The sequence below is a fragment of the Danio aesculapii genome, chromosome 3 (assembly GCF_903798145.1).
Source record: "Danio aesculapii chromosome 3, fDanAes4.1, whole genome shotgun sequence".
Classification (NCBI taxonomy): Eukaryota; Metazoa; Chordata; class Actinopteri; order Cypriniformes; family Danionidae; genus Danio; species Danio aesculapii.
Genome location: NC_079437.1, coordinates 10,890,619 through 10,918,030, shown reverse-complemented (window position 1 = coordinate 10,918,030; position 27,412 = coordinate 10,890,619). Strand labels below are relative to the sequence as shown.

The window sequence follows — 27,412 nt, the reverse complement described above, 5'->3', positions numbered from 1 at the left end:
GCGTCCTGAAGTAAAGTGAAACGGCTATAAACTCCAGCAAGATAAAGTCATTATATGCAGAGCCATTGTCCTTTATCTATAAATAAAATATAATGATGGAAACTGTGTTCATCTTAACTGAAAGCCATGTCGCGTTTGCTAGCCTCACGCATCACGCATCTGTCAGTAAGTCAATCAGCCATCACGTCACCTTAAAGGGTTAAACAAAGAACGCACAGCACTACTACGGTTACAGAAAATTTTGCGCTGTTATAATTCACTTACTTTTTAATACGTTTTTGGTGAGATTATCACCCGCTATTTAACAAACGACTGAATGTTTTGAATGAGAAGCTGTAATGTAGCCGTGGCGGGATGAATTTTGGTGTGGCGTCCCACCACAGAAGAATGAATTTAGTGGAAACCATGGATTGTGATATTAAACCATAAATATTGAAAGTTGCAGAGACTGGAATAATAAAAGTGTTTCTATCAGTGGGCAAGGCCCAATCATGTAATAAGATCATTTCAAAATGATACAAGGGATTTCGCGAATCTGTACCAGATAATAAGCTATATGTTAGAGATAAATGGGAAATGGAAGGAATCTCAGATGAGGATTGGGGATATTTGTAAACTCAATGGAAATGTACCAGCTCAGACATGTGAAGAGGGAAAAGTGTTCTAAGGTTTTTCATCACGCCATCACTGAAAATACAGAGGAAAGAGCACTAGCTGCTGGAGAATGTGTGGGGAAAAGTAGGTAATCACTATCATGTTTTTTGGGATTGCCAGAAATTAACCTTATACTGGAAAGAGATACATTTAGACGCCAGTTTTGAAATAGAAATTGCTTTCAATTCATTAATTTTTTTTTCGGCTTAGTCCCTTTATTAATCTCGGGTCGCCACAGCAGAATAAACCGCCAACTTATCCAGCATATGTTTTAAACATGCCCTTCCAGCTGCAACCAATCACTGGGAAACTGCTTTCAATTGTGAATCTTTATATTTAGGTAATATAAATTTAGATGGATAGATTAATAAAGACAAGAAACGAAACAGTTACTACGTAACCCTTGTTCTCCAAGGGGGGGATGGAAATGCTATGAGGAAACTTCCACTATGGGGATATTGTCAGAAGCCAATCATCTGAAAGAGTAATAAAACGGGCCAATGACATGCCGATGAGTTGGTGGCGTGCACAGCTGGCAGCAATTACAATCATCTTTTGTATTAAGTTGCCCACCATGCATCGCAAAGACACCTTTTTGCTTTCAGAGCCTCAAGCTACTGAGAGAGTCTTCGGGTTCCTCCAAACCTCCTTCGAGAAAGTTGCCGGTGTTTGAACAGGTTGTTTCTTCCGTTTCCAGAGTGTGTGACATGCAGTGGCAGATGGTTGAGCTGGGCTATTCTCTCTTACCTGGATGTGTATTGTAAGAGTACTGTAACCAGGGGTTTTGTAAGAGTCTAAATTATCATATGCATTTGCTTATATGGCAAAACATGTCGTTTTCTCCAAAGAAGGCCCATACGGACTCCAAAGGCAGATACTGATAAGATCAGGGCCTGGTGTGTGGACTTTGAAGGTTTTACGATGTGGTCACATGTTGACTGGTCAGTTTAAATATCTCAGTATTTGGGCTTTAGTCACATGGTCAAGAAAGATACAAAATAGGTGGTAAAACGCTGCTCTGGCTCTTTTCCTGCCCTGAGCTTTTTCCTACTCTGCTTCTCTCTGGCTCTGGAGGCTATCTTTTCTGGCTCTACTGCTCCCAGGCTTTTTTTTTGATGCCTGCTTACTCTTTTTGTCTCTCTCTCTCTCCACTCCCCCTGTCTCTCTCTTTCCTAGGTAACTTTATTTTTACATTTAAGATGGGTGCAATTGTTATTATCATGTTTTTATCATTTTAGACAGTTATTTGTAACTAATTCAGTTGTAACCATAGAGAATTATTGTCATTAAATCATCTCAAATTACTTTTGATTTAACGTCAACACTTAATTGCTTCAATACAATACAATCACATAATAGCAACGCTCTCCTACATTTTAAGCTATTAATACTGCCCTTATTTCCGTTTTTGGTATAAGATTGCAGAAGCATGGTTTGACAAGAATGTACAGTTTTTAACCATCATGCTGATCACTTTTTAGTCATTCTGCAAAACTACAGTTCAAACCGCTGTGGTTAAAACCCATTCTTCCACATTTAATACATGGTGTGTTATCTTCTCAGAGCTCTTAGTGCCAGTAATTAAAGATAAAGCAGGTAAAATATCTAGTGTAGATGTAACAGGATTAAAAGAATGTTTAATTGTCTTTCACCAAAAATTGTTATATTGTTTACTTTATGGTTGTTGGGCGACCTCTTGTGGCAACCGTATATAATTGGTTCTTTCACCTTTCACCTGCAAAGCCCCGCCTCCAGCAGAGATGGTTGCTGAATGCAGAGAGGCGGTAGGTAAAATGTGCTCCAGCAAAATGTGATGAATTCTGTATTGTAACACACATTTTAATATCACATACAACCCTAATATGAACATTAAATGATGTTTTGTATCGAGTGATTGCTGTGTGTGACTAACTTCGTGTGGTTTAATTTGCTCATGATGTGTGTAGCTGGAATGATGACATTAATACGAGCAGGGGTGAATTCTTACTTTTTTTTTTTTTTTTTTTTTTTTAGATGCATGTTAATGCATACTGTTGCCAGAGGATATATTTCTATTACAGGTATGTTGAACTTTTGTATATGAATAATGATTTATTAAGATGACTTTATGTGGACACACTCTCGAGTGGTCATTTGGGCCTCCAGCAGAGATGGTTGCTGAATGCAGAGAGGTGATACATGTTTAAATGCATACTGTTAACAAAGGATATATTTCTGTTACAGAATAAACAACGGATAACGCAGTTCTCTGTGTCCACCTGAGTAATTTGTGTCATAGGGAAATAAAGCGTTACATAGACAATAATAGGTCAATTCAATGGCAGGTATAATTTCTAAAGTTGTTCAGGATATTTTCTTTAACTCTGTGAAGCAGAGCCTTAAAATGATTAGTGATCCAAACTATAATCTCCATAAAGAGCAGCTGATGGGCTCAGAGAGGAGATAAAGGACACCAGCTAGTCATATAACAGCGGGACATTCTTGCTAATTCCAGTATCATTTATATTGTTGAATATCAGGAAACAGGGTTTTCAGGGAAGGTGATGAGGGTGTTGTAGAATGTATTTCTTTAAAACATGAATAATTTGTGTGTTACTATAATTTAGTGTGTGTTACTTATAAACTTTGCAGTTTTCTAGAGTTAATCTTCTCGCTCGATTGTTCAAGAAAAAAAGGGAGAATATAAAAAAATGAAAGAATGAATAAACAATACAATCAGTGTTGGTAAAATACTTAAATTTAATGAATTAACAGGTACATCATCAGTGTTGTATATTAATTACCTTTCTAATCACTATGCCTGGAAGTTAGGTTAATTAACTGACTTATAAAGTCCTCATAAATCTTGCTGCACTCATAATGGAAAGGCATGTTTTTACCTTCTTTACATTTGAGTCAAACATTGAACATTGTAGCATTTCAGCTTTAAGACAATTTTCATAACAAACATAATCTTAAACAGAATTACTCTGCAAAACATCTGAATAACAAACAACAAATTTACTGAATAGAAATGTTTTACTTAAGAAAAAATGAATGTACTGTATATTTAATCTGTTTACAGTCATGTTAACAAGTCAATCAGATAATCTCCTTCTAAATACATTGTTCATTGAGTTTGTGCAATTGTCTGATAAGTTTATACGTCTTTACCTGAAACAAACAGAATGCAAAAGATCTTCACAAATAAAGATTTACTCTCATTATAACTGTCTGATTAATACAGAACTGTTGAATTTATATACAGTATGTACATTATGAGCAACTGTATATTCATTACATTAAAAATTAACAGCAACCCCTTTATTATGGTGGCTTGAGAAAGCCAACATACTGTTATGCTACATAAACAACTTCTTCTTTTCTTCTGAGATTAATTTCTATATGCATCTCCTCCTAAACTGTTCAAGCTACAAAAAACAAGCTAATTCCAAACTTCTCTGACTCGAGTTGCTATTTCTTTTTTCAACTGATTCCAAAAACTGACCCAGAGAAATTTGGAAACGTCACATTGACTTACCATTGGACCAAACTTTGTGACCTTATAACTTTGCGCCAGACTATCATACAGACTTCAGACCTCATTTAGCTCAGAATACCAATCTGCCAATCACTGATGACCTTTCAACTTACTAGCCACACGCTAGCAATCACCGACGGCACCATAGCAACTGTCCCATAGACTTCCATTGTAAAAAAAAAAAAAAAACTACAATTGACTTTACATTGGACACACTAACAACAAAGGCCTATCATAGCAATATACTAATCCATACTAGAAACATGCTAACATATAAGTCGTTATCTCTCTATGCCAGCTGTTTTAAACTTCTTAAAAAATACTTCAATGATTAAACTTTAAAACCCATCGTGGACGAAGTACGAAATTGAAGAGTGGGGGGCTTGTTGTGGACGAAAGTGAAGAGGGTTGGGGAGTTGTGAAAGAAAGTAAAAGTGAACAGCAGATGGGAGAGGAGGGCGGTTGGTACAATCAGGATCCGGCGTGTTCCGGCACAAAGTAAGCCCTGATTACAGTAACAAATCACAGAGTAACTCACTGCACCCAATACTAATAATAGATCATTCAGTCGTGTTTCCTCTCATTCTACAGCATTTGACAATCAGCACGACTGTCACTAGCAGATATAGACAAGCTGCCAGACCAGAACTGAGTATATTGAAGACAGAGATCTGAGATTCTGAACCAGACGCTGAAAAAGAGAGACACACGAGCACTTTATCATGCGCTACATCTGAACAAGGACAAATGAAGAAATAAATGAGCTGACAGTTTCAGAGACTCTCACCTCTGACTGAGATCCAGCTCTTGGGTGACTCTCCTTCTGGGCGTTTACAGTAGTAGAAACCCTCATGCGACTTTGAGACAGCAGTGATGATCATCTCTGAGGTTTGACTCTGGACGAGTGATCCATCTTTATAGAAATCAGCTCTGAGCTTTGCTGGAGTTGTAGATTTATATAAACAGTGTAGAGTCAGAGTATCTCCTTCAGTCACAGGATGAACAGGACTCTCCAGAATCACACCAGCTACACGAACACAGCAAACATCAACACACATATCAACAGATTCACAACTTTGTTTAATGCTTTCTGTTCTCATCAAGTCAATCTGTTTTATCTAATGATTGTACATTAAGAATAAAATGAATAAATACAGACACTCAGACTCACAGTGTACAGTGATATTAACAGGATTATAATTCTCTCCAGACTCAGACTGACACCAGTAAACTCCAGTGTCTGATGTGGTGAGGCTGATTGTACATGTAGATTCTGTTTGTGATGAACAATCGTTGATCAGCCAGCTGTCTCCATATCTTCTGACTCCCCATCCAGTAGAGTTACTCTTGTCTTCACAGCTCAGAGAAAGAGAGTCAGATGTAAAGTGTTGAGCTCTGCTGGGACTGATGACCAGAGAGACTGGAGGAGAAACACCTGAGACAGCAATAATTTATAAATATGTAACTTTATTCAATATGAAATATGATCCAATCATTTCAGTTCAGTGTAAACTCACCAGTGACCCACAGTGGCTGTGTGTTGCTCATATCTGTTTTAAAGTTCGGTTTTCCTCTCTCTGCTTCACACATATAAACTCCTGTGTGTTTTAGAGCAACAGAACTGACAGTGTATTTTCCTCCAGCTCCTCTACTGCTGTCTGAGAGCGGTTCATAAATGTAACCCTTACCTGTGAAGAGTGAGAATATACAGATGTTCACTGTAATCAGCTATTTCTGTATACAATACTATATTCTATATTTAAAAACGTCTTTGTATGTAATCTAGTCAGATTTGTTTAGGAGGGCATTCCCAAAAGCTGGTTATGTGACATACCCATCTAAAGTTATGGATATGTTAGCAGTTAAACTCAGCATTTGGTTCCAAAATCCAAGGTAACTTTCAGGGCATATCAGCATAACCTGCTCTGGATCAGGTTATATTTCAGGGTTAGTTCACTGATATTTGTGTGTGCTTTTTAACTCCACTCACCTTCATTCATTTGTGAATTGCTTCCTGTTCAGTTGTGGATGGTTTGTTGTAGAAAAAACATGTTTGTGAATATTTAAATTTAAGCAAATTTCATTTAATTTCTTTGTGAATATACTATCTTTGTGAATCTCTTTATATTTATTTGTGGATCATAATCAGTTTATTTTAAATAATGCAACAATCTACATAGAAACATATTTTAAATGGAACAATTCACCCCAAACTAAAAATGTACTCACTATTTACTCTCAGGTGATTCCAAACCTTTATGAGTTTCTTCTTGTATTCTGTTAAACACAAAATTAGCGATTTTGAAAAAGCTTAAACCTGTAACCATTGGCATAGTAGGAAAAACAAACACTATGATAGTCAATGGTTACAGGTTTCCAGATTTCTCCAAAACATCATATTTTGTGTTCAACAGAAGAAACAAAATCAAACAAGTTTGGAACAAGTAAAAGATGAGTAAATGATGAAGGAATTTTCAGTTTTGGGTGAACTATCCCTTTAACTTACCTGAAGGAGTTATGATGTACCAGCTGAATGTCCAGCCTGTAGAGCCGTAAACCTCACAGATCAGAGTAGCTGAATCTCCTTCAGTCAACCAGTTCTGTGGAGAAACATTTAAAGCTGTCTGGGCTCTGTCTGAAATAGAGAAATCTCTCATTAATAACATGATAATCTTGTGTGCATATGAAGAGATGATCAAACTCACCTGATACTGTCAGTGGAACTGCATCACTCATTTGTGATCTGCGTGAACCTTTACTCTCAGTGCCAATACAGGAGTATTTACCTGCGTCAGACTCAGTAACAGACAGTAATGTGTATTGCTTTAAAAAACTTAATACACCTGCTGAGCCTTCTTTATACCAGCTGTACCGCCAGCTAGAGACTCCTTCAGCATTAATATCACATCTGAGAGTGACTGACTCTCCTCTGAACACATGCAGATCAGGAGTAATCCTCACACTGGCTTTAGGATTTTCTGTATAACAGCAACAGTTCACCATTAAAATAAGCTGATAAATATAATCAATGTTTGCTTATGTAGTCTATGAGGTCTGAGCAGCTGTGATTGCAAAAGAAACAAGCTAAATCTGTGTTCATGTTTTAGAGAAGTTTATTTATCCATTATTTTTATTGATCTATTTTTATAGACTGAAGTCATGGTCATTTATACAAAATCATTTGTATGAACCAGTGTGGTTAGAAAATAAAACTAAATACACTTTTTTGTGTGTGTGTGTGTGTGTGTATATATATATATATACAGTTGAAGTCAGAATTATTAGCCCCCCTGTTTATTTTTTTTCCCCAATTTCTGTTTAACGGAGATACATTTTTTTCAACACATTTCTAAACATAATAATTTTAATAACTCATTTCTAATAACTGATTTATTTTATCTTTGCCATGATGACAGTAAATAATATTTGACTATATATTTTTCAAGACACTTCTATACAGCTTAAAGTGACATTTAAAGGCTTAACTAGGTTAATTAGGATAACTGTGCTGGTTAGGGTAATTAGGCAAGTTATTGTATAATGATGGTTTGTTCTGTAGACTATTGAAAAAAATATAGCTTAAAGGGGCTAATAATATTGACCTTAAAATGGTTTTAAAAAATTTAAAACTACTATCCTAGCCAAAATAAAACAAATAAGAGTTTCTCCAGACGAAAAAAATATTATCAGACATACTGTGAAAATTTCCTTGCTCTGTTCAACATCATTTGGGAAATATTTAAAAAAGAAAAACAAAAATTCAAAGGGGGGGGCTAATAATTCTGACTTCAAGTGTGTGTGTGTGTGTGTGTGTGTGTATATATATATATATGTTCAACAGAGCAAGGAAATTTTCACAGTATGTCTGATAATATTTTTTCTTTATAAATCTATATATATTTAAACTGTTATAAACATATACATATATATATATATATATACATACATATATATATATATATATATATATATATATATATATATATATATATATATATATATAGATATAGATATAGATATACATATATATATATATACATACATATATATATATATATATATATATATATATATATATATATATATATATATATATATATATATATATATATACATACATATATACATGGCATGTAGCAAATACCAACATTGACATCACAGTAGTTTACGAGTTAAAATGCTAGTAGATACTGGGTTAAATACCTTCTTGTAACAGTTACTTTAACATTAAGAAACTTTGTAACACTTTCTTGATGACTGTACTTCATACACTAGAAATAAAACATGATTTGGATCATTTGCTATTACTTGCGCATTTCTAAAAATCAAGAAAAACAACACCCAACATGGGACTTATCGGAAGCAAATCCACTCACCTTCATTGTGTTCAGAGTGGGTGTTTAAACTCAGCACTAAAACACAAACAAAAACTCATTACAAACAATGAACACTAGGGGTGTCAAAAATAATTGTTTCTTCGGTGCACCGTGATGCAGATGGGGACAATTCAATATCGGTTCAGTAATAGATCATAACCGGTTATGGCTTTCTGACGTCATTTATCTCCTATGCGCGATGTCGCAGTAGAATACTATGGCGAAGGAGGCGAGGGTGAGTAAATAAAACACTCTACTTAAAAAGCACATAATTGTGCACAATTCACTGCTTGTGAGTTTGCTGGAAAGTATTTAACTGACACTCAGTGAGGAACCGGTACAGAACGAGCCGCTATTTCACTACTAGGGAGAAATGCTGTAAAACTCCATCTCTGCCTCTCTGTCTCTCACACACACACACTTTGGACAGTGAGGTAACTTTTCGTCTCCTCTTGGCTGTTAAAGCGATACTTGTGGATCCAGACATGAGCGTGCCTGAGGTTTGAGTTTTCTCCACTTCGTCTATTATGGATTACCTGTGATAACCGTGTATTATGCGCGTATAGACTGTAACCGCGGCTGTTCTTCCCTCATTGGTGAACAGCGCTTTCATTTTTAAAGCCAAGCGCTGCCCTTTCTGTTGAGCTGGTGAAGACAATGACCAATTATAGGTGTGTAAACACTTGCTTAACAGCGATACAATAGCAAGCGGGATAATATTTCCATTAGTTTATTTGCTATAAATGCTCATGTTGTTCTGTGCATGTATTGGAGCTTTGTTTAAAACATTCGAAGAGTGTTTTCTTTGAGCAGATGAAATTAAAGGTACAGTTCATATATCTGACAGCTTGTATTAAAGGACAAAATTATATTACAAATTATCTATAAATATTAATATATTTATAGAGTTTAATACAGTTTTTTGTTGTGTTGTGAAGAAGAAATCTAATTATGTATATGGAAAGCATCGTAATTGCACTGTGATGCACTGAGATATCGAATTGAACTCAATCGATGGCATTATAATCGTAACCAAACCAAGCCGTGAGACCAGTGTAAGTTCACACCTCTAATAAACACTGAGTAGAATATGAGAATATAGCATTAGCCATAATATAAACTCTTTGACTTATACTCTCACCTCTGACTGAGATCCAGCTCTTGGGTGACTCTCCTTCTGGGCGTTTGCAGTAGTAGAAACCCTCATGTGACTTTAAGACAGCAGTGATGATCATCTCTGAGGTTTGACTCTGGACGAGTGATCCATCTTTATAGAAATCAGCTGTGAGATTTGCTGGAGTTGTAGATTTATATAAACAGTGTAGAGTCAGAGTATCTCCTTCAGTCACAGGATGAACAGGACTCTCCAGAATCACACCAGCTACACAAACACAGCAAACATCAACACACACATCAACAGAGTGCTGATGTTATAAATACAAATGCTGTATATTAAAACGTGATTAATTTTTATAGACAAGTGTTTTAAACACTACTAATTACTTTCAGTATAATTTGAGTGGTATTATGTGGTTATGTTTTCAGTTCACTAGATCAGTTTACAACTGTGTCTAATGCTTTCTGCTCTCATCAACTCAATCTGTTTTAAAAGCATGAATACAGACTCACAGTGTACAGTGATATTAACAGGATTATAGTTCTTTCTAGAGTCAGACTGACACCAGTAAACTCCAGTGTCTGATGTGGTGAGGCTGATTGTACATGTAGATCCTGTTTGTGATGAACAATCACTCATCCACCTGCTGTGTCTGTATCTTCTGACTCTCCATCTAGTAGAGTTACTCTTGTCTTCACAGCTCAGAGAAAGAGAGTCAGATGTAAAGTGTTGAACTCTGCTGGGTCTGATGACCAGAGAGACTGGAGGAGAAACACCTGAGACAGGTACAACAGTAATTTACAAATATTTAACATTTTTTCCTTCTTCATGAAATATGATCCAGTCATATCAGTACTGCGTAAACTCACCAGTGACCCACAGTGGCTGTTTGTTGCTAAAATTTGTAGCATAGGCTGGTTTTCCTCTCTCTGCCCTGCAGAAATAAACTCCTGTGTGTTTTAGAGCAACAGAACTGACAGTGTATTTTCCTCCAGCTCCTCTACTGCTGTCTGAAAGCAGCTGATAATTACCTCTGTTGTCTGTGTAAAGTGAAAATATACAGATTTTCATTATAATCAACTATTTCTCTATACACAAAAATAACTGGTTCAATACTCTTAATCTCAATAATATATTTTAAATAAAACTGGTTTATCAGATGAAAAATTACAGGAGCAGAATTGTTGCATTATTTCAAATAAATCTAAAGAGATCCATAAAAATAAAATAAATTCACAAATAATGACAAAAGATCCACAAATGCATGCAGGAGTTGCATAAAAGCTAATTAAAAAAATCCACAAATATGTTTTTACATCACAAACACAACTTTGCCATCATTATTTGTGAATATAATCGATTTTAACTTTGAAGATTGACTTTAGATTTATTTGTGAATCATGATATATTTATTAGAAACAATACAACAATTCTTGCTCCATAGACGCACATAAAGCAACACTTTACAATAGCAGTACATGAATAATGTAAACTAAACATTACTATATTATAAACTAATGATGAGTCAATGCATGCGCTAATCATGATATAACTTTACCTACAACAAGAGTCCCATGAGTTCATGTGTGATGAATGGCTACCTTAATTACTTGTTAATACATGATTGTTTGTTAATTAAAGTGTTAATTACCACATTATTTATGTTTAATTTAACCATCATGAACTAATGCTATATTAATGTATAATTATATATATCATCATTATATAGTATACATTATATATAATTATATCATCATTATATAGTATACATTATACATAATTATATTATATCATCATTATATAGTATACATTATACATAATTATATTATATCATCATTATATACTATACATTATACATAATTATATTATATCATCATTATATAGTATACATTATACATAATTATATTATATCATCATTAACCCATTTTTATCTACTCATTCAATTTACACTGAATAACAATAGAAGAAAGTCTTCTGGCAACATTAACAGTTTAAACACAGGAGTTCATGAGTAGTTAAGGTGTCACGGTGGGCTTACAAAAATACAAGATATATCCAAGAGCAGCAATTGAAGTTTTAATAAGAAATAAGGGGACAGGCCAGGTACAAAAATCCAACAGAGACCAAAAGTACAAAACAATAAATAAAGTGAACAACAAACAAACCAAAACGATGAGTCAGTGAGCAGACTAGGACCATATAAGAGCCAGACAAAACAGAATCGTGTGAACAGAGTGCACAAGCATACAGCAAAAATCCAAAGGCAAACTAAGCACAACATAACAAAGCTTATAAAAGACAACACTAATTAGACAATGACAGACAGCTGGAAACTATTAGTGATCACGTGAACCACAAAACAGGAACAAAAACCAAAACACAACTAGTGTCTAGAAGACCACAAGATGGCACTACAGCAGACGTGGCATAAGGATGAGTTAATGATGATGTGCCCCTCCAAGTAAAGTCATGACATAGTTATACATTAACAGCTCATGAGGTATAATGGAACTTATGGTATTTATAGTAGCTTAGGAATAGTAGCTTTATAAATAAACTTCAGTTATTTTCACTTTGTGACACTTATTCAATCAGTGTGTCAGTGGGACAGTACTGTAGGCTACGTGTGTGTGAGTGTCAAATATTTTGGTGAATTACAACTGTTTGGGCTGGTTATATATTTGAAAGAAAGAGAAAATGTTGATTTTAGCGATGACGATGCGTCTTTTAAACAGCACAAGATGCTGTCTGACAACAAGGGAAAATGCCTCGCAGCAGTTGTTTTTATCCAACCCAGGCTCATTCTGAGAACGTAGTCCCGGGGACGTTTCTGGAGACCGCGAAATACATAGCCGGGGGTAAGTACGGCTGCATTTCATTTATTTAAGCGAACGCTGCGGGGCGGTGTGACGACGTTCCCTTCGGGGCAGAGAGGGGCTGACCACGACGACGACGACGACCGGGTTCGAGTCCGGGGAAGAGCGGTTCCAGGAATCAGGTAAGAAAACAAAAACAAAATCCAAAAAATGAAGCGAACAAGTTCGTCACAGGGTGAGAATGTGGTCAAAATCCGAAAACGTGGTAAAAACCGGACGAGGGCTTTTCTTTTTCTGGACGGCTTTTGTGAACCGTCGTTGGTTGGGTTTGGGGACGGAGGAGGGTGGGTCAGCCGATTGGCCGGTCGCACGGTCAATCATTCCGTCATGAAGACAGGCAGACGAGCGGAAGGTCGTTCGACAGCGGCCTCTAGCGGGTTTACGCGAGAACGGCGCGGGAAAAAGCGTGCACAGCGGCCTCTTGCGGACTCGCGAAAACAAAAACTGCACAAATACGTACCTCCCGGGACGTATTTCGCGGTCTCCAGAAACGTCCCCGGGACTACGTTCTCGGAATGAGCCTGGGTTGTTTTTATCAGAGGTTGTCTGGGCTTTTGCCACCACTGTTTTTACCACGCTGCCACTGCTAACCCCAGTGCGCAGACTCCATCACCATTGTTGCTTAAAGGGGACTTCGCTTTTAATTAGTACTGTACTGCTTTGTGCTCCGCTTTATTTGTTTGCTTGTTTTTTGAGATGTATTGATTTGTGTTAGTTGTGCTCTGCTTTTGTTTTGCGTTTGGTGAATATTATTTTCAGTTTGGTTTTTCTCTTTGTATTAAATTTATGCAGAGCATTCCTTTTGTTTAAGTTATTTAGATCTTCGTTTTGTGGGTTTAATATCATCATCATCATCATTATTATTTTCGTCAATTATGTTGGTGTCTGCATCCAGAGTGTGTTTGTATGTGAGATGCTGTGAGTCCAAGCTGTAGGTGTCAACTTAATTATAGAAATTTCATTGTTCACCTGATTGACACACGTGTTGTTGTTGGATTGTACTTATTGTGCATTTCTTATTTTCAGTTATTAGTTTAATTTTGATTTATTTCAGAAACTGAGGCCTTTCCCTGTGATGACTGGTCTTTTCCAAACTGGTGGTGGTGCTTCTTTACCGTGTGCTGTGGAACACTGAGTGCTTGATAGTGTGATTCGAGTGCACTGTGGTGTGAGCCTGAGCCGGGGGAAAGTCAGTCTACTTGTATCCAGTCAGTGGGAACCTCAGTCCTGTTGTTATTTTGATTTAGTTGTTTTTCTAATTGTTTTCCTGATTGGTTTGAAGCTGGAGTTTTTCTGATGTGTTTTTAAAAACCTTTACATTTTATTGAAATAAACATTTTTGTACTTTTGTAATTACCCACGTCTCTTCTTTGTCTTTTGAAGGGAAACGAACCAACGTGCCTTTTCTAATTGAGTCACTTCCCTGAGTAAACTCAAATATAGTATAACTCTCATCTCCATCCCCTCCCCACAATTAGCACATATATTAACTGATAATTAGTTTATAATAAAGTAATGTTTAGATGACATATTATTACATCATTATTCATATATTGTAAAGTGTTACAGCACATTATAACTTACCTGACTGAGTTAGCATGTACCAGCTGAATGTCCAGCCTGTGAAGGAGCCGTGAACCTCACAGATCAGAGTCACTGAATCTCCTTCAGTCAACCAGTTCTGTGGAGAAACACTTAAAGCTATCTGGGCTCTGTCTGAAATAGAGAAATCCCTCATTAATAACATGATAAACTTGTGTGCATATGAAGAGATGATCAAACTCACCTGATACTGTCAGTGGAACTGCATCACTCATTAGTGATCTGCGTGAACCTTTACTCTCAGTGCCAATACAGGAGTATTTACCTGTGTTAGACTTAGTAACAACCTTTAATATATATTCCCGTAAATATCCGAATACACCTGCTGAGCCTTCTTTATACCAGCTGTACCGCCAGCTAGAGACTCCATCAGCATTAATGTCACATCTGAGAGTGACTGACTCTCCTCTGAACACATGCAGATCTGGAGTAATCCTCACACTGGCTTTAGGATTTTCTGTATAATGACAGATATTTACAATAAAATGATGTGATGTAATAAATATAATCATATGCTGTTTTTAGTGCATGAGGTTTGAACAGTTTTGTTTGCAAAACACAGAAGCTAAATCTGATTGAACATTGACGTGTTTTAGTCGGAAGCTAAATTATTAAGTGCCTTACACAATTATGTGGATGAACAGCTTGGATAGAAGATAAAAATTATTTTACAGAATTATTTCACAGTTGAAATTGAGATCATATCAACATGAAGCATCATAACAATCCTTTTGAATGCTAGTTTTCACAGTTCATGTAGATTCACAGATATGTTAAGAGTTATGTGAAGTAAATTCACTCACCTTCAGTGTCCTCAGAGTGAATGTTTGAAATCAGCACTAAAAGCACAAAGTGTATTTTGCATTAGACATATTTTTTTTCATGATTTGGGCTGTTTGATCTAGACTAGAGCTAAAAATTAATGCAGTTTGTAGACAATCTTAAAATTTGGCTTAAACAAAATCAGATATGCAGCCACTGATTTGATTTCATTTTATTGACAATGATGTATTGAACTGTAAGTGTATTGCATTATTTTTTTACTGTTAATTTAGTTACAACTTCCTGCCCAGGGACTACAGATGTAAATTATCTTTATAGCTAACTCTGGCACAACATGTTATGTTGTACATTGTCCCTAAATAAATAAATAAATGAGTAAAAAACAAATGTAATGATACATTGACTTCTTCATAAACAGCACTAACAGCTCACTTCTGGCTGATCTTTCATCATAAAGTAGATATTAGATTTTAAACTCTGAGAGCATCATGACAGAAAAAAAACAGACATGATCTGATATCAAATATAACAGCATTAAAATCCACTGAAAAGCATCCAGAGAAAATAATACTCACAGAGCACAAGAGGAAGATGACTGAGCTCCATACTGACTGAATAATGACAGACGCTTGAAGAAACAGACTGTGTTAAAGACTCAAGACTTCCTGAAACCTGCAGTCTGATCTTTACAAACATCACAACACATTAAACATGCACAAATCTACCTCATGTGTTACAGAGGATCTTTTGAAAATGTTTTTATAATCCTATAACATGTTTTCAGATAATGTTAAACTGACCAACAACAGCCATGATTGTACACAAGTGTTTTCAGGATTAAATATCAAATTTAATTTCTCAGATGTTGGCAGTTTAAAAATAATATTATAGTGAATTAAATGAATAATGAAACATTGTTTTATGGCTCTTTAATGTAATAGTGTGATCTGTATTCATGATGGTAGAAACAGAAACAGATGAAGTGATGAACTTCTGCTTCTCACTCACTAGTTGAATAAGACCTCAAACCAAATCAAACTACAACTACAGATTTATTTCCATGTTCGTCTCACTTCAGTTTTACGGTTTCATTAACACACTCTTTTGACTATAAATAGAATATTAGATTTTTAAAACATTGGGTGCATCAAATAATGTACTGCATTATTGTGTGAATATTATGTAATCATGTAATATGTACTGTATAAGTGATGTCGATCTGATTATGTGCATTTTAAAACTTTATTTGGAATCTGATTACTGATTCATGGATTGTTTGTTTTAGAATTGATGGATTGGTTTTTAGAAATTTACATATTCGTAATGGGCGGGCCAAAAGGGGGCATTGCCCCTTCAGAAAGAATTTGTCCCCCCCCCCCCAAGTTTTCATAAAGGATTAGCCTACCCAATAACTGATTTTTTTTTTTCTGACAATAATTACTAACACACGTGTCGTTCCAAACTTCAGAACACAATTTAGATATTTATAATATGAAAAAGCAATTAAATTATGAAAATTGTGAAATTGTGAAAGCAATAGTCCAGAGATATGGTCCCCACATCAGGTGATGGTGCACGCAGGTGCAGTCTAAGATGAGAGAGAACTAAACTAGTGGATGATATGAAGACAAGTAGGCTTATTGATTTCATGTTTTGGTTCACTAATTCTTTAAATAAAACTCTCTTGAGCTGGAAAAGGGAAAAAAACACAAAAGAAATTTGCTGTTAAATTAATTTTAGCAGAGACGGCAACTGCCAGTCATTTTCACATTCGTTTTTCAGTTAGGGGTTAATATTGTAGCCTAGCCTAATAAAAATGTTTAACTGGACACTACAGAATACACACTATATAGCCTAGTCTACACTATAATTAATATTTTAATTTATAGCAGGTGTGAAAGGTGGCATCCCATTATGCAGCAGCAGTCTCAAGTTAGGACACTAAAAAAATACCTTTTGATTTTAAAGATGATCAGCCTACAAAGTCAAGCTTACAGTGTTATAAATGAAATATGTAGTGCGTGAGTAAGCTAAGTGGATTTGCCACGAATCAACCTCTCACATGTGCTGTAAGAAGGTGGAATGTTAAAAATGATGTAATTCAGGCTATACTGCTATTTGCTCATGTAAAATTATACATCAGAAAACTCATGGACCAAAAATAAAAATGTAACCTGAAAACAAAAGTTAGGCTAAATAAAGGAAATGACGGGTAATAGCCTAATAGTTAATGGTGGCGTTTTTACAACTGCCAACCAAATTTCAAGGGGGGAAAAAACATTTATGATGGCCTGAATATAAATCTTTATAATTTTTTATTATTTTTATTTTTAAAATGATAATAAAGGTAATATAGTCTAAAGTTGCGTGTTTTCCATGGAAAATTTTTTTTACAGAATTTCACAATAATAACTGATTTACTTCCTAGTGATCAAACCATAATCTCCATAAGCAGCTGATGGGATCAGGGAGGAGGTAAAGGACACCAGCTAGTCAGATAACAGCGGTACATTCATGCTCATTTCAATATCATTTATATTACTGAATATCAGGAAACAGGGTTTTCGGGGAAGGTGATGTAGAATGTATTTATGTATTTGTTTAAAATATCAATAATTTGTGTGTTACTATAATTTAGTGTGTTACTTCTAACCTTTGCAGTTTTCTTCTCTCTTGATTGTTCAAGAAAAATTCTCCTGAGTAAATAAATAAATAGATGATGCAGTCAGTGTTGTTTAACTAAAGTGCTTTAAAATGTATTCAATGAATGGTTATATCATCAGTGTTATATTTTGTTTCCTTTTCTAATCACTATGCCTGGAAAGTCCTCATGAATTTGGATGCACTCATAATAGAAAGACATGCTTTTAACTTTACATTTGAGTCAAACATTGAACATTGCAGCATTTCAGCTTTATTAAGACAGTTTTCATAACAACTGTGGGAATATACATTTATATAATCTAGTTTCAAATGAACAATAATTTACATATAACTGAAAAGTTATATTCTTTGGTTTTTGTATTACATAATTTTATTAACAGCCCAGCCATTTACCTTTGTCTTTCTGACTACAGGCTAAGCCAGAGTAATGCAAATGCTAACGACTCTGCCTTTGTCTTTGGGTGATGCTTACATGCTACAGAAACCCTTTTGTTGATTAACTTGTGTGGTCAGTAGCTGGGCCGGTTTCTAACACCTATATGCAGGTTATCATGCTGAATCCAATACTGAATTTGCATGCTTTGTTAAGCCATCTCTCCTCCTCCTAAGACAATATAGACAGGAGATCTTTGTCTTAAATCAGACTTGTGATAAAACTCGCAGACAGCAGATCTCCAGTAGGCTCCTGTAGACACATGGACTTCTTGATGACGCTGTGTGACTGCAGATTAACCAACACGTCTCAATAAAGGAATTCTGCTTGTTTCAAGTCTCCTGGACTGGGTTCTCCTCTTTTTCAATCATTTACTTTTTTACAACAATAACACACAATCTTCTTAAACAGAATTACTCTGCAAAATATCTGAATAACAAACATCAAATTTACTAAAAAAATATGTTTTACTTAAAAAAAGTTAAATAATGTATTATTTAATCTGTATACAGTCATGTTAATAAATCAGCCAGTTAATTTCCTTCTAAATACATTGTTCATTGAGTTTGAGCAATTGTCTGATAAATTTATACGTCTTTAACTGAAACAAACAGAATGCAAAAGATCTTCACAAATAAAGATTTACTCTCATTATAACTGTCTGATTAATACAGAACTGTTGAATTTATATACAGTAAGTACATTATGAGTAACTGTATATTCATTACATTAAAAATTAACAGCAACCCCTTTATTTTTTCAGTGTAATTTGGTTACGGTAATGAATGGTTTTGAGTAACTCACAGCACCCAATACTGATAACAGTGACTAATAATAAATCATTCAGTCGTGTTTCCTCTCATTCTACAGCATTTGACAATCAGCACGACTGTCACTAGCAGATATGGAAAAGATGCCAGACCAGAACTGAGTATGTTGAAGACAGAGATCTGAGAATCTGAACCAGACGCTGAAAAAAAGAGACACACGAGCACTTTATCATGCACTACATCTGAACAAGGACAAATGAAGGAATAAATGAGCTGAAAGTTTCAGAGACTCTCACCTCTGACTGAGATCCAGCTCTTGGGTGACTCTCCTTCTGGGTGTTTGCAGTAGTAGAAACCCTCATGTGACTTTGAGACAGTAGTGATGATCATCTCTGAGGTTTGACTCTGGACGAGTGATCCATCTTTATAGAAATCAGCTGTGAGCTTTGCTGGAGTTGTAGATTTATATAAACAGTGTAGAGTCAGAGGATCTCCTTCAGTCACAGGATGAACAGGACTCTCCAGAATCACACCAGCTACACAAACACAGCAAACATCAACACACACATCAACAGAGTGCTGAAATTATTCAAGAGAAAATTAAATAACAATCTTTATATTAAAATAGGTTGATTTTTTTTGTGACAATTAAGTTTTTCCGTGTAGTTTATGCAGTATTATGTGGTTGTTGTGTTTTCTGCTCACTAGACCAATTCACAACTGTGTCTAATGCTTTCAGCTCTCAATCTGATTTAAATGAATAAATACAGACGCTCAGACTCACAGTGTACAGTGATATTAACAGGATTATAATTCTCTCCAGACTCAGACTGACACCAGTAAACTCCAGTGTCTGATGTGGTGAGGCTGACTGTACATGTAGATCCTGTTTCTGATGAACAATCACTCATCCATCCCTTGTCTGTGTATCTTCTGACTCTCCATCCAGTAGAGTTACTCTTGTCGTCACAGCTCAGAGAAAGAGAGTCAGATATAAAGTGTTGAGCTCTGCTGGGACTGATGACCAGAGAGACTGGAGGAGAAACACCTGAGACAGCAATAATTTATAAATATTTAACTTTATTCAATATGAAATATGATCCAATTATTTCAGTTCTGTGTAAACTCACCAGTGACCCACAGTGGCTGTGTGTTGCTCATATCTGTTTTATAGGCTGGTTTTCCTCTCTCTGCTTCACACACATAAACTCCTGTGTGTTTTAGAGCAACAGAACTGACAGTGTATTTTCCTCCAGCTCCTCTACTGCTGTCTGAGAGCGGTTCATAATAAAAATAATAATGATCACTGTAGTCTGTGTAAAGTGAGAATATACAGATGTTCAGTCTCATCAGTTATTTCTGAACACAGAAAGAATGACATTGACTGAAGCTAATCTATGTGATGTTTGAAGGCAGTTATATTATATTAGGTGTTCTCACATGAAATTGACGGGGCAAAAATGTTGCAGTATTTCAAATAAATAGATTCTGATCCACAAATAAACCTAAAGTGACCCACAAAAACAGTCAAATTTAGTTTTAAAAATGGAATATAATAATATATGCAGGAGAAGCACAGAAATCAATTACAGTCACAAATTAATATAATAAAATGTGCTAATAATTAAAGTATCAACAAGTGTCAACACAACGTTTCTGGAAAAACATCCTGCAATTCTTAGTGTGCTTCATGTAGGTGAGTAGGCCAAAAACTGGGATTTTTATAGCAATTATATATATATATTATTTATACATTTATATACTCTCTGATGATTTGAAATGCTTATTTTGTCCATACATTTCAAGTCATAATGAAAAATAAATAAAATAAGTAAATGTTCAAATGTAAATATCATTTCTGTTCTACATCATAAACAACTCTGCCAAGTCATTTGCAACACAAATTTTATGAATTTTAATATAAAAGATTTTTGTGAAACTCATTCAATTATTTGAGAATGTACATTTTTTGTGGAAACATAGATTTATTTGTGGACTATAATCTATTTATTTAACATAATGTAACAATTCTCGCTCCACAGAAGCACATTATAACTTACCTGAACGAGTTATGATGTACCAGTTGAATGTCCAGCCTGTAGAGGAGCCGTGAACCTCACAGATCAGAGTCACTGAATCTCCTTTAGTCAACCAGTTCTGTGGAGAAACACTTAAAGCTGCCTGGGCTCTGTCTGAAATAGAGAAATCCCTCATTAATAACATGATAATCTTGTGTGCATATGAAGAGATGATCAAACTCACCTGAAACTGTCAGTGGAACTGCATCACTCATTAGTGATCTGCGTGAACCTTTACTCTCAGTGCCAGAACAGGAGTATTTACCTGCGTTAGACTCAGTAACAGACCTTAAGGTGTATTCCTGTAATTCACTGAATGCATAATCTGAGCCTTCTTTATACCAGCTGTACAGCCAGCTAGAGACTCCTTCAGCATTAATGTCACATCTGAGAGTGACTGACTCTCCTCTGAACACATGCAGATCAGGAGTAATAGTCAAGTTGGCTTTAGGGTTTTCTGTATAATGACAAATATTCACAATAAAATGATGTGATATATTAAATATAATCATATGGTGTTTTTAGTGCATGATGCATGAACAATTTTTATTGCAAAACACACAAGCTAAATCTGATTATACAGAAATGTTTTAGTCTGAAGTCATAGTCGCTTATTAAGTGCCCTACACAATGAGAATGAACAGCTTGGATAGAAAATAAACTATTTTACAAAATTATTTCACAATAGAAAATGAGATATAAACAAACAAACAAAAATAATGCATTTAACTAGAGCACAAAGACCAATTTAAAATCAACATGAAGCATCAAAACACTCATTTTCAATAGTTTTCACAGTTCATGTAGAGTCACAGATATGTTATGAATTATGAAGTAAATTCTCTCACCTTCAGTGTCTTCAGAGTGGATGTTTGAAATCAGCACTAAAAACACAAAGAGAAACTTGTCTGTTTGATCTAGACTAGAGTTAGCTGCTGAAGAAGTAATGCAGTTTAGAAAAAACAAATATCATAGTGATATATTCACGGCTCCTTCATAAACAGCACTGACTGCACACTTCCGGCTCATCTTTGACATTTATCATGGACTAGAGATGGCTTGTAAACTCAGAGCAGCATAAAAAATAAAAACAGAAACACTACTGGATCCTATTTATTGAGTTACAGCAATGAACATCCACTAAAAAATCATCCAGAGAAAATAATACTCACAGAGCACAAGAGGAAGATGACTGAGCTCCATACTGACTGAATAATGACAGACACTTGAAGACAGACTGTGTTAAAGACTCAAGACTTCCTGAAACCTGCAGTCTGATCTCTACAAACATCACAACACATTAAAGACTCACAAATGTACCTCATGTGTTACAGAAGATCTTTTAATAACCTTTAAAATCTTGTTTTCAGATCATGTTAAACTGACCAAAATCCATGTTTGTACAGAAATGTTTAAGGGTCAAATGTTATAAAATTTAATTTCTCAGATGTTGGCAGTTTAAAAATAATATCCCAGTGAGTTTAATGAATAATGAAACATTGTTTTATGGCTCTTAAATCTAATGGTGTGATTTGTATTAAAAACCTGATGGAAGAAACAGAAACAGATGAAGTGTTGAACTTCTGCTTCTCACTCACTGGTAAAATGACCTCAAACAGACCAAACCAAACCACAACTGTATAGTTATTTCTGTTTTCATCTCACTTCATTTTGATGGTCTCTTTAACACTCTTTTGACTATAAATAAAGTATTACTGCTTTCAAAACATTGAGTGCATCAAATAATTGACTGCAGTTGTGTTATTAATATGTAATCATGTAATGTATACGTGATAACAATCAGATTTTTTAACAAACAATCTGATAGCATTTTAAATCTATTACAAAATGGAGTCTGATTACCTGATTGATGTATTGATTTTTTTTTTTGGAATTGATTGATTGGTTTTTGTAAATGTACATATTTATAATGATTGGATGCTATATTAACAGTGTTATTAGATATGTCTCATTATACATTCTAATATTTCTGGTATTAATTTCCCATTCAGTGTAGACCCTTATATGCACCTTTATGTATCTTTTGAGTTTATCGCATATTTAAGGTGTAAGAATATTTCTGCATTATATTTGTATCAGATTTAGTTTACAGCGGGATACCAGACAACGCTATATCGCTAACGGAGCATCAAACATTCCGAGCAGACAGAACGGCGGATGACTCCGGTAAGACCAGAGGTGGAGGATTATGCATTTATATTAACAAAGCTTGGTGCTCAAACTCTGTCGTCGTTGGGAGACATTGCTCTGTTAACCTGGAATTTCTAATGGTTAAATGTAGACTGTTTTATCTGCCACGGGAGTTCACCTCCACCATAATAACTGCTGCTTATATTCCTCCCGACGCTGATGCCAAGCTTGCTATGAATGAACTTCATGCAGCCATCAGCATAAAACAGACTGCTCACCCGGAGGCTGCTTTTATTGTTGCGGGGGATTTTAATCACTCAAACTTAAAGACAGTGCTCCCCAAATTCCATCAAAACATTTTCTGCCACACAAGGGGAAACAAAACTTTAGACCAAGTTTACACAAACATAGCTGAAGCATACGCTGTGACCCCCCTCCCCCACTTGGGTCAATCAGATCACCTTTCTTTGTTTCTCACCCCCAAGTACTCACCCCTCATCAACCGTGTGAAGCCATCAGCAAGGACCATCAAAGTGTGGTCAGTATGTTTGCTTCCCAGGCCATATGTGGCTCTCACACAGACATTGACAGCTACACTTCCTCTGTTCTGGAATATATCAACACCACCATAGACAGTGTTACAACCCAGAAACAGATCACCACATACCCAAATCAAAAGCCATGGATGAACAAGGAGGTGCGCCTCCTACTGAAGGCACGCAACACTGCCTTCAGATCAGGGGATGCACAGGCCTACAACACTTCCAGGGCTAATCTGAAGAGGGGCATCAAAAAGGCCAAACACTATTACAAGCTAAAGCTAGAGGAGCACTTTTCCAACTCTGATCCTCGGCGCATGTGGCAGGGCATCCAGGCCATCAGCAACTACAAACCCAGCCAGTCCACCCCCACAGCCACAAATGTCTCCTTCCTGAACGAGCTTAATGACTTTTATGCCCGCTTTGAAAGAGACAATACAGAACCCTACACCAGGAACACTTCCTCAACCAACCACTCACCTATCACACTTACCTCCTCAGAAGTCTACATCGCACTGAGTCGGATCAATGTGCGTAAGGCTGCTGGACCAGACGGTATTCCTGGGCGCGTCCTCAAAGCATGTGCAGAACAGCTCGCTGGGGTATTCACAGACATTTTCAACCTGTCGCTTAACCTAGCAACTGTGCCAACATGCTTTAAAACCACCTCTATTGTGCCAGTGCCCAAACACTCCAGCCCATCATGCCTGAATGACTACCGCCCTGTAGCACTCACACCCATCATCATGAAGTGCTTCGAGCGGTTGGTCCTGGCACATCTGAAAGACTCTCTGCCATCCACACTGGACCCACATCAGTTTGCCTAACGTGGCAACAGGAGCACAGAAGATGCCGTCTCCATAGCACTGCACTCTGTACTCACACACCTGGACAATAAAAACACTTATGCACGAATGCTATTTGTTGACAGTTATTTGTTCAGCTCAGCATTCAACACTGTCATACCCTCTAAGTTACTGATCAAACTCAGAGACCTGGATATCGACACGTCTCTCTGCAACTGGGTTATGGACTTTCTGACTAACAGACCTCAGAATGTTAGATCAGGCCACATCTGCTCCACCACCGTCACACTCAACATTGGTGTACCACAGGGCTGCATGCTGAGCCCCTTCCTCTACTCCCTATTTACCATCGACTGTAGGCCTGTGAACAGATCCAACACCATCATCAAATTTGCAGATGACACCACAGTGATTGGTCTAATCAGCAATAATGATGAGACTGCCTACAGGGAGGAGATACAGCATCTGGCCACTTGATGCACCGACAATAATCTGCTCCTTAACACCAACAAGACCAAGGAGCTCATTGTGGACTTCAGGAAGCGACGAACAGGCTCACATGATCCCATCCACATTAATGGGATGGCCGTTGAGCCTGTCTTATCCTTCAAGTTCCTGGGGACCCACATCTCAAAGGACCTTTCCTGGACCACCAACACCTCCAGCCTGGTCAAGAAGGCTCACCAGCGCCTATTCTTCTTGAGGCAACTAAAGAAAAACCATCTTTCATCAGCTGTCTTGGTGAACTTCTACCGGTGCACAATAGAAAGCATCCTGACCAACTGCGTCACGGTCTGGTATGGAAGCTGCTCTGTTGCTGAGCGTAAGGCACTGCAGCGGGTGGTGAAAACTGCCCAACGCATCACAGGGACTACACTGCCAGCCATAGAGGATATCCAAAAGAAACACTGTCTGCGCCGTGCATGCAGTATTCTTAAGGACACCTCTCACCCTGCTCACAGACTGTTTTCTCTCCTGCCTTCCGGCAGGCGCTTCAGGCTCCCCCGGACAAAAACCAGCAGACTGAGGAACAGCTTTTTCCCCAGAGCTGTCTTCCTTTTGAACTCTGCCCCTCACTGACTCTTTTGCCCCCCGATACACCCCCCACACTCCTCTAACTTATACTCCGCACAATCACTGCACTATTTAACATTTGCACATTTAAAGTTTGCACATATTCATTGCACTGATTCATTTACTTGAACTGTACATACCCACAGCACATGGACATTTGTAATTATGTTTATCTGTCTGCACACTTCTGCTATTAATAGCATCCTGTACATATATTCATTTATTGTAAATCTGTTCATAGCTAATACAACCCGTATATAATGTTCATAGTACATCCATCTGTAAATATTACCATAATTTTTCTATAACTGCACTTTATAACTTATACCTGTATCCTGCACTTGCTGCTATTGCACTGCTGGTTAGACCGAAACTGCATTTCGTTGCCTTGTACTTGTACATGTGTAATGACAGTAAAGTTGAATCTAATCTAATCTAAATCAAAAGTAATTCACAAATACTTGAATATGAAATGATTTAATGACAATAATTGTCAATAGCCTCCAGAGCAGGAGAGGAGCAGATCAGGAGAGAAGCAGAGCAGGACAGCGCAGACCAGAAAAAAGACAAGCCAGGAAAATAAGCAGAGCAAAGTTTACCACATATTTTGTCTTTTTCTTGACCATGTGACCAAAGCCCAAATCCTGAAACATTCAAACTGACCAATCAACATGTGACCACATCCTAAAACCCCCAAAGTCCACACACCAGGCCCTAATCTAATCAATATCTGCCTTTGGAATTTGTGTGAACCTTCTTTGGTGAAAAAGACCATATAAACAAATACATGTGATAATTTAGACTCTTACAATATCATGGACTAGAGCTGTCTTTTATTATCTCAAAGCAGCATGAAAAATAAAATAGAAACACTACTGGATCCTATTTATAATATAACAGCAATGAACACCCAATAAAATCGTCCAGAGAAAATAATACTCACAGAGCACAAGAGAAAGTTTACTGAGCTCCATACTGACTGAATAATGACAGACGCTTGAAGAAAGAAGCTGCTTCTGAAATGGCACACTATACACTCATGCACTATGTACTTATGCACTTGCACACTCAACAGCATAGTATATGTATGTAGTGTCGTTCCAAATGGAGCACTAATGTTTTTTACTAAGCGGAAATTCAAACCGTTTCCCTGATGACGTTTGGCGGTTGCCAAATCAGTGAAATAAATCACCAAACTATCAAATAATACCTGCCATGAGTATAACCGCATTCACCACCGGGAGGTGCTATAATCACTGTTTTAGGAGATTTTTGCTTTCACAATCCAAAAGTTATCCAACATGTGCGCCCGATAGCTTCCGCTACGTGAGCACAACTACAGTCGTTGAGTGTGTGAAGTGTCCATCATTACACACTTCATTTTACCAGCTGAATGAGTGCATCATCCGGGTAATTAAAGTGCACTTATTATTTTTAGAGTTTTCAGTGTAAACGCACTACTTACACTATGTATACTACAAAATGGCGTAGAATAGTTCATAAGTATGCGATTTGGGACGCAGCTACAGACTGTGTTAAAGACTAAAGGCTTCCTGAAACCTGCAGTCTGATCTCTACAAACATCACGACATATTAAAGACACACAAATATATCTCATGTGTTACAGAAGATCTATTAGTAACCTTTATAGTCTTGTAATATGTTTTCAGATTATTTTAAACTGACCAACATCCAAGTTTTGTGCAGAAATTTAAATATGCATAATAATCTAATAGTATATCAAGTGTGTTATTAATTATGTTTCATTATACATTCTAATATCTCTGTTATTAATGTGTTTTTATTTCAATCAGCAGAGTTTTATGTCTGCATCAACTGAAATATTAAGTTGACCTTTGGGCAGCCATTTGTGCTCAAACTGCTCACTGAGAGTACGAGGTGTGAACGGCTAGTACTTTCCATTCTGTGTAGACCCTTATATACGACGTTATGTCTCTTCTGAAGGTAA

General features: G+C 36.5%; 2 protein-coding genes across 2 annotated transcripts; both read right to left on the bottom strand.

Moving 5' to 3' along the window:
- Positions 1–4,734: 4,734 nt before the first annotated feature.
- LOC130217947 (low affinity immunoglobulin gamma Fc region receptor III-like) lies at positions 4,735–7,150 on the bottom strand. The gene is made up of 6 exons (XM_056450092.1): positions 6,880–7,150; positions 6,681–6,809; positions 5,692–5,862; positions 5,346–5,609; positions 4,962–5,201; positions 4,735–4,865 (listed from the first exon to the last, which is right to left on the bottom strand). The coding sequence occupies exons 1-6, from the start codon at positions 6,908–6,910 to the stop codon at positions 4,735–4,737; spliced, it is 966 nt and encodes a 321-aa protein (XP_056306067.1). The 5' UTR covers positions 6,911–7,150.
- A 2,461-nt stretch (positions 7,151–9,611) lies between these two features.
- LOC130217292 (Fc receptor-like protein 5) lies at positions 9,612–22,076 on the bottom strand. The gene is made up of 16 exons (XM_056449375.1): positions 22,046–22,076; positions 21,722–21,757; positions 21,058–21,330; positions 20,862–20,981; positions 19,926–20,108; positions 19,580–19,843; positions 19,369–19,374; positions 19,092–19,331; positions 18,894–18,995; positions 14,949–14,984; positions 14,330–14,602; positions 14,128–14,259; positions 10,537–10,707; positions 10,180–10,443; positions 9,692–9,931; positions 9,612–9,619 (listed from the first exon to the last, which is right to left on the bottom strand). Exons 1-16 carry the CDS (start codon positions 22,074–22,076, stop codon positions 9,612–9,614), a joined length of 2,379 nt encoding a protein of 792 aa, XP_056305350.1.
- Between the last annotated feature and the right edge of the window lie 5,336 nt (positions 22,077–27,412).

Coding starts and splice junctions, on each gene's coding strand:
- LOC130217947 (XM_056450092.1), bottom strand. CDS start 6,910: ATGAGTGATGCAGTTCCACTGACAGTATCAG. Junction 5,863..6,680: donor GTACATCATAACTCCTTCAG/GTAAGTTAAAGG, acceptor CACTCTTCACAG/GTAAGGGTTACATTTATGAA. Junction 4,866..4,961: donor GAGCTGGATCTCAGTCAGAG/GTGAGAGTCTCT, acceptor TCTCTTTTTCAG/CGTCTGGTTCAGAATCTCAG.
- LOC130217292 (XM_056449375.1), bottom strand. CDS start 22,076: ATGGAGCTCAGTCATCTTCCTCTTGTGCTCT. Junction 21,758..22,045: donor TCATCTTCCTCTTGTGCTCT/GTGAGTATTATT, acceptor TTGTGTTTTTAG/TGCTGATTTCAAACATCCAC. Junction 14,603..14,948: donor TCACTCTGAGGACACTGAAG/GTGAGTGAATTT, acceptor GTCATTATACAG/AAAATCCTAAAGCCAGTGTG.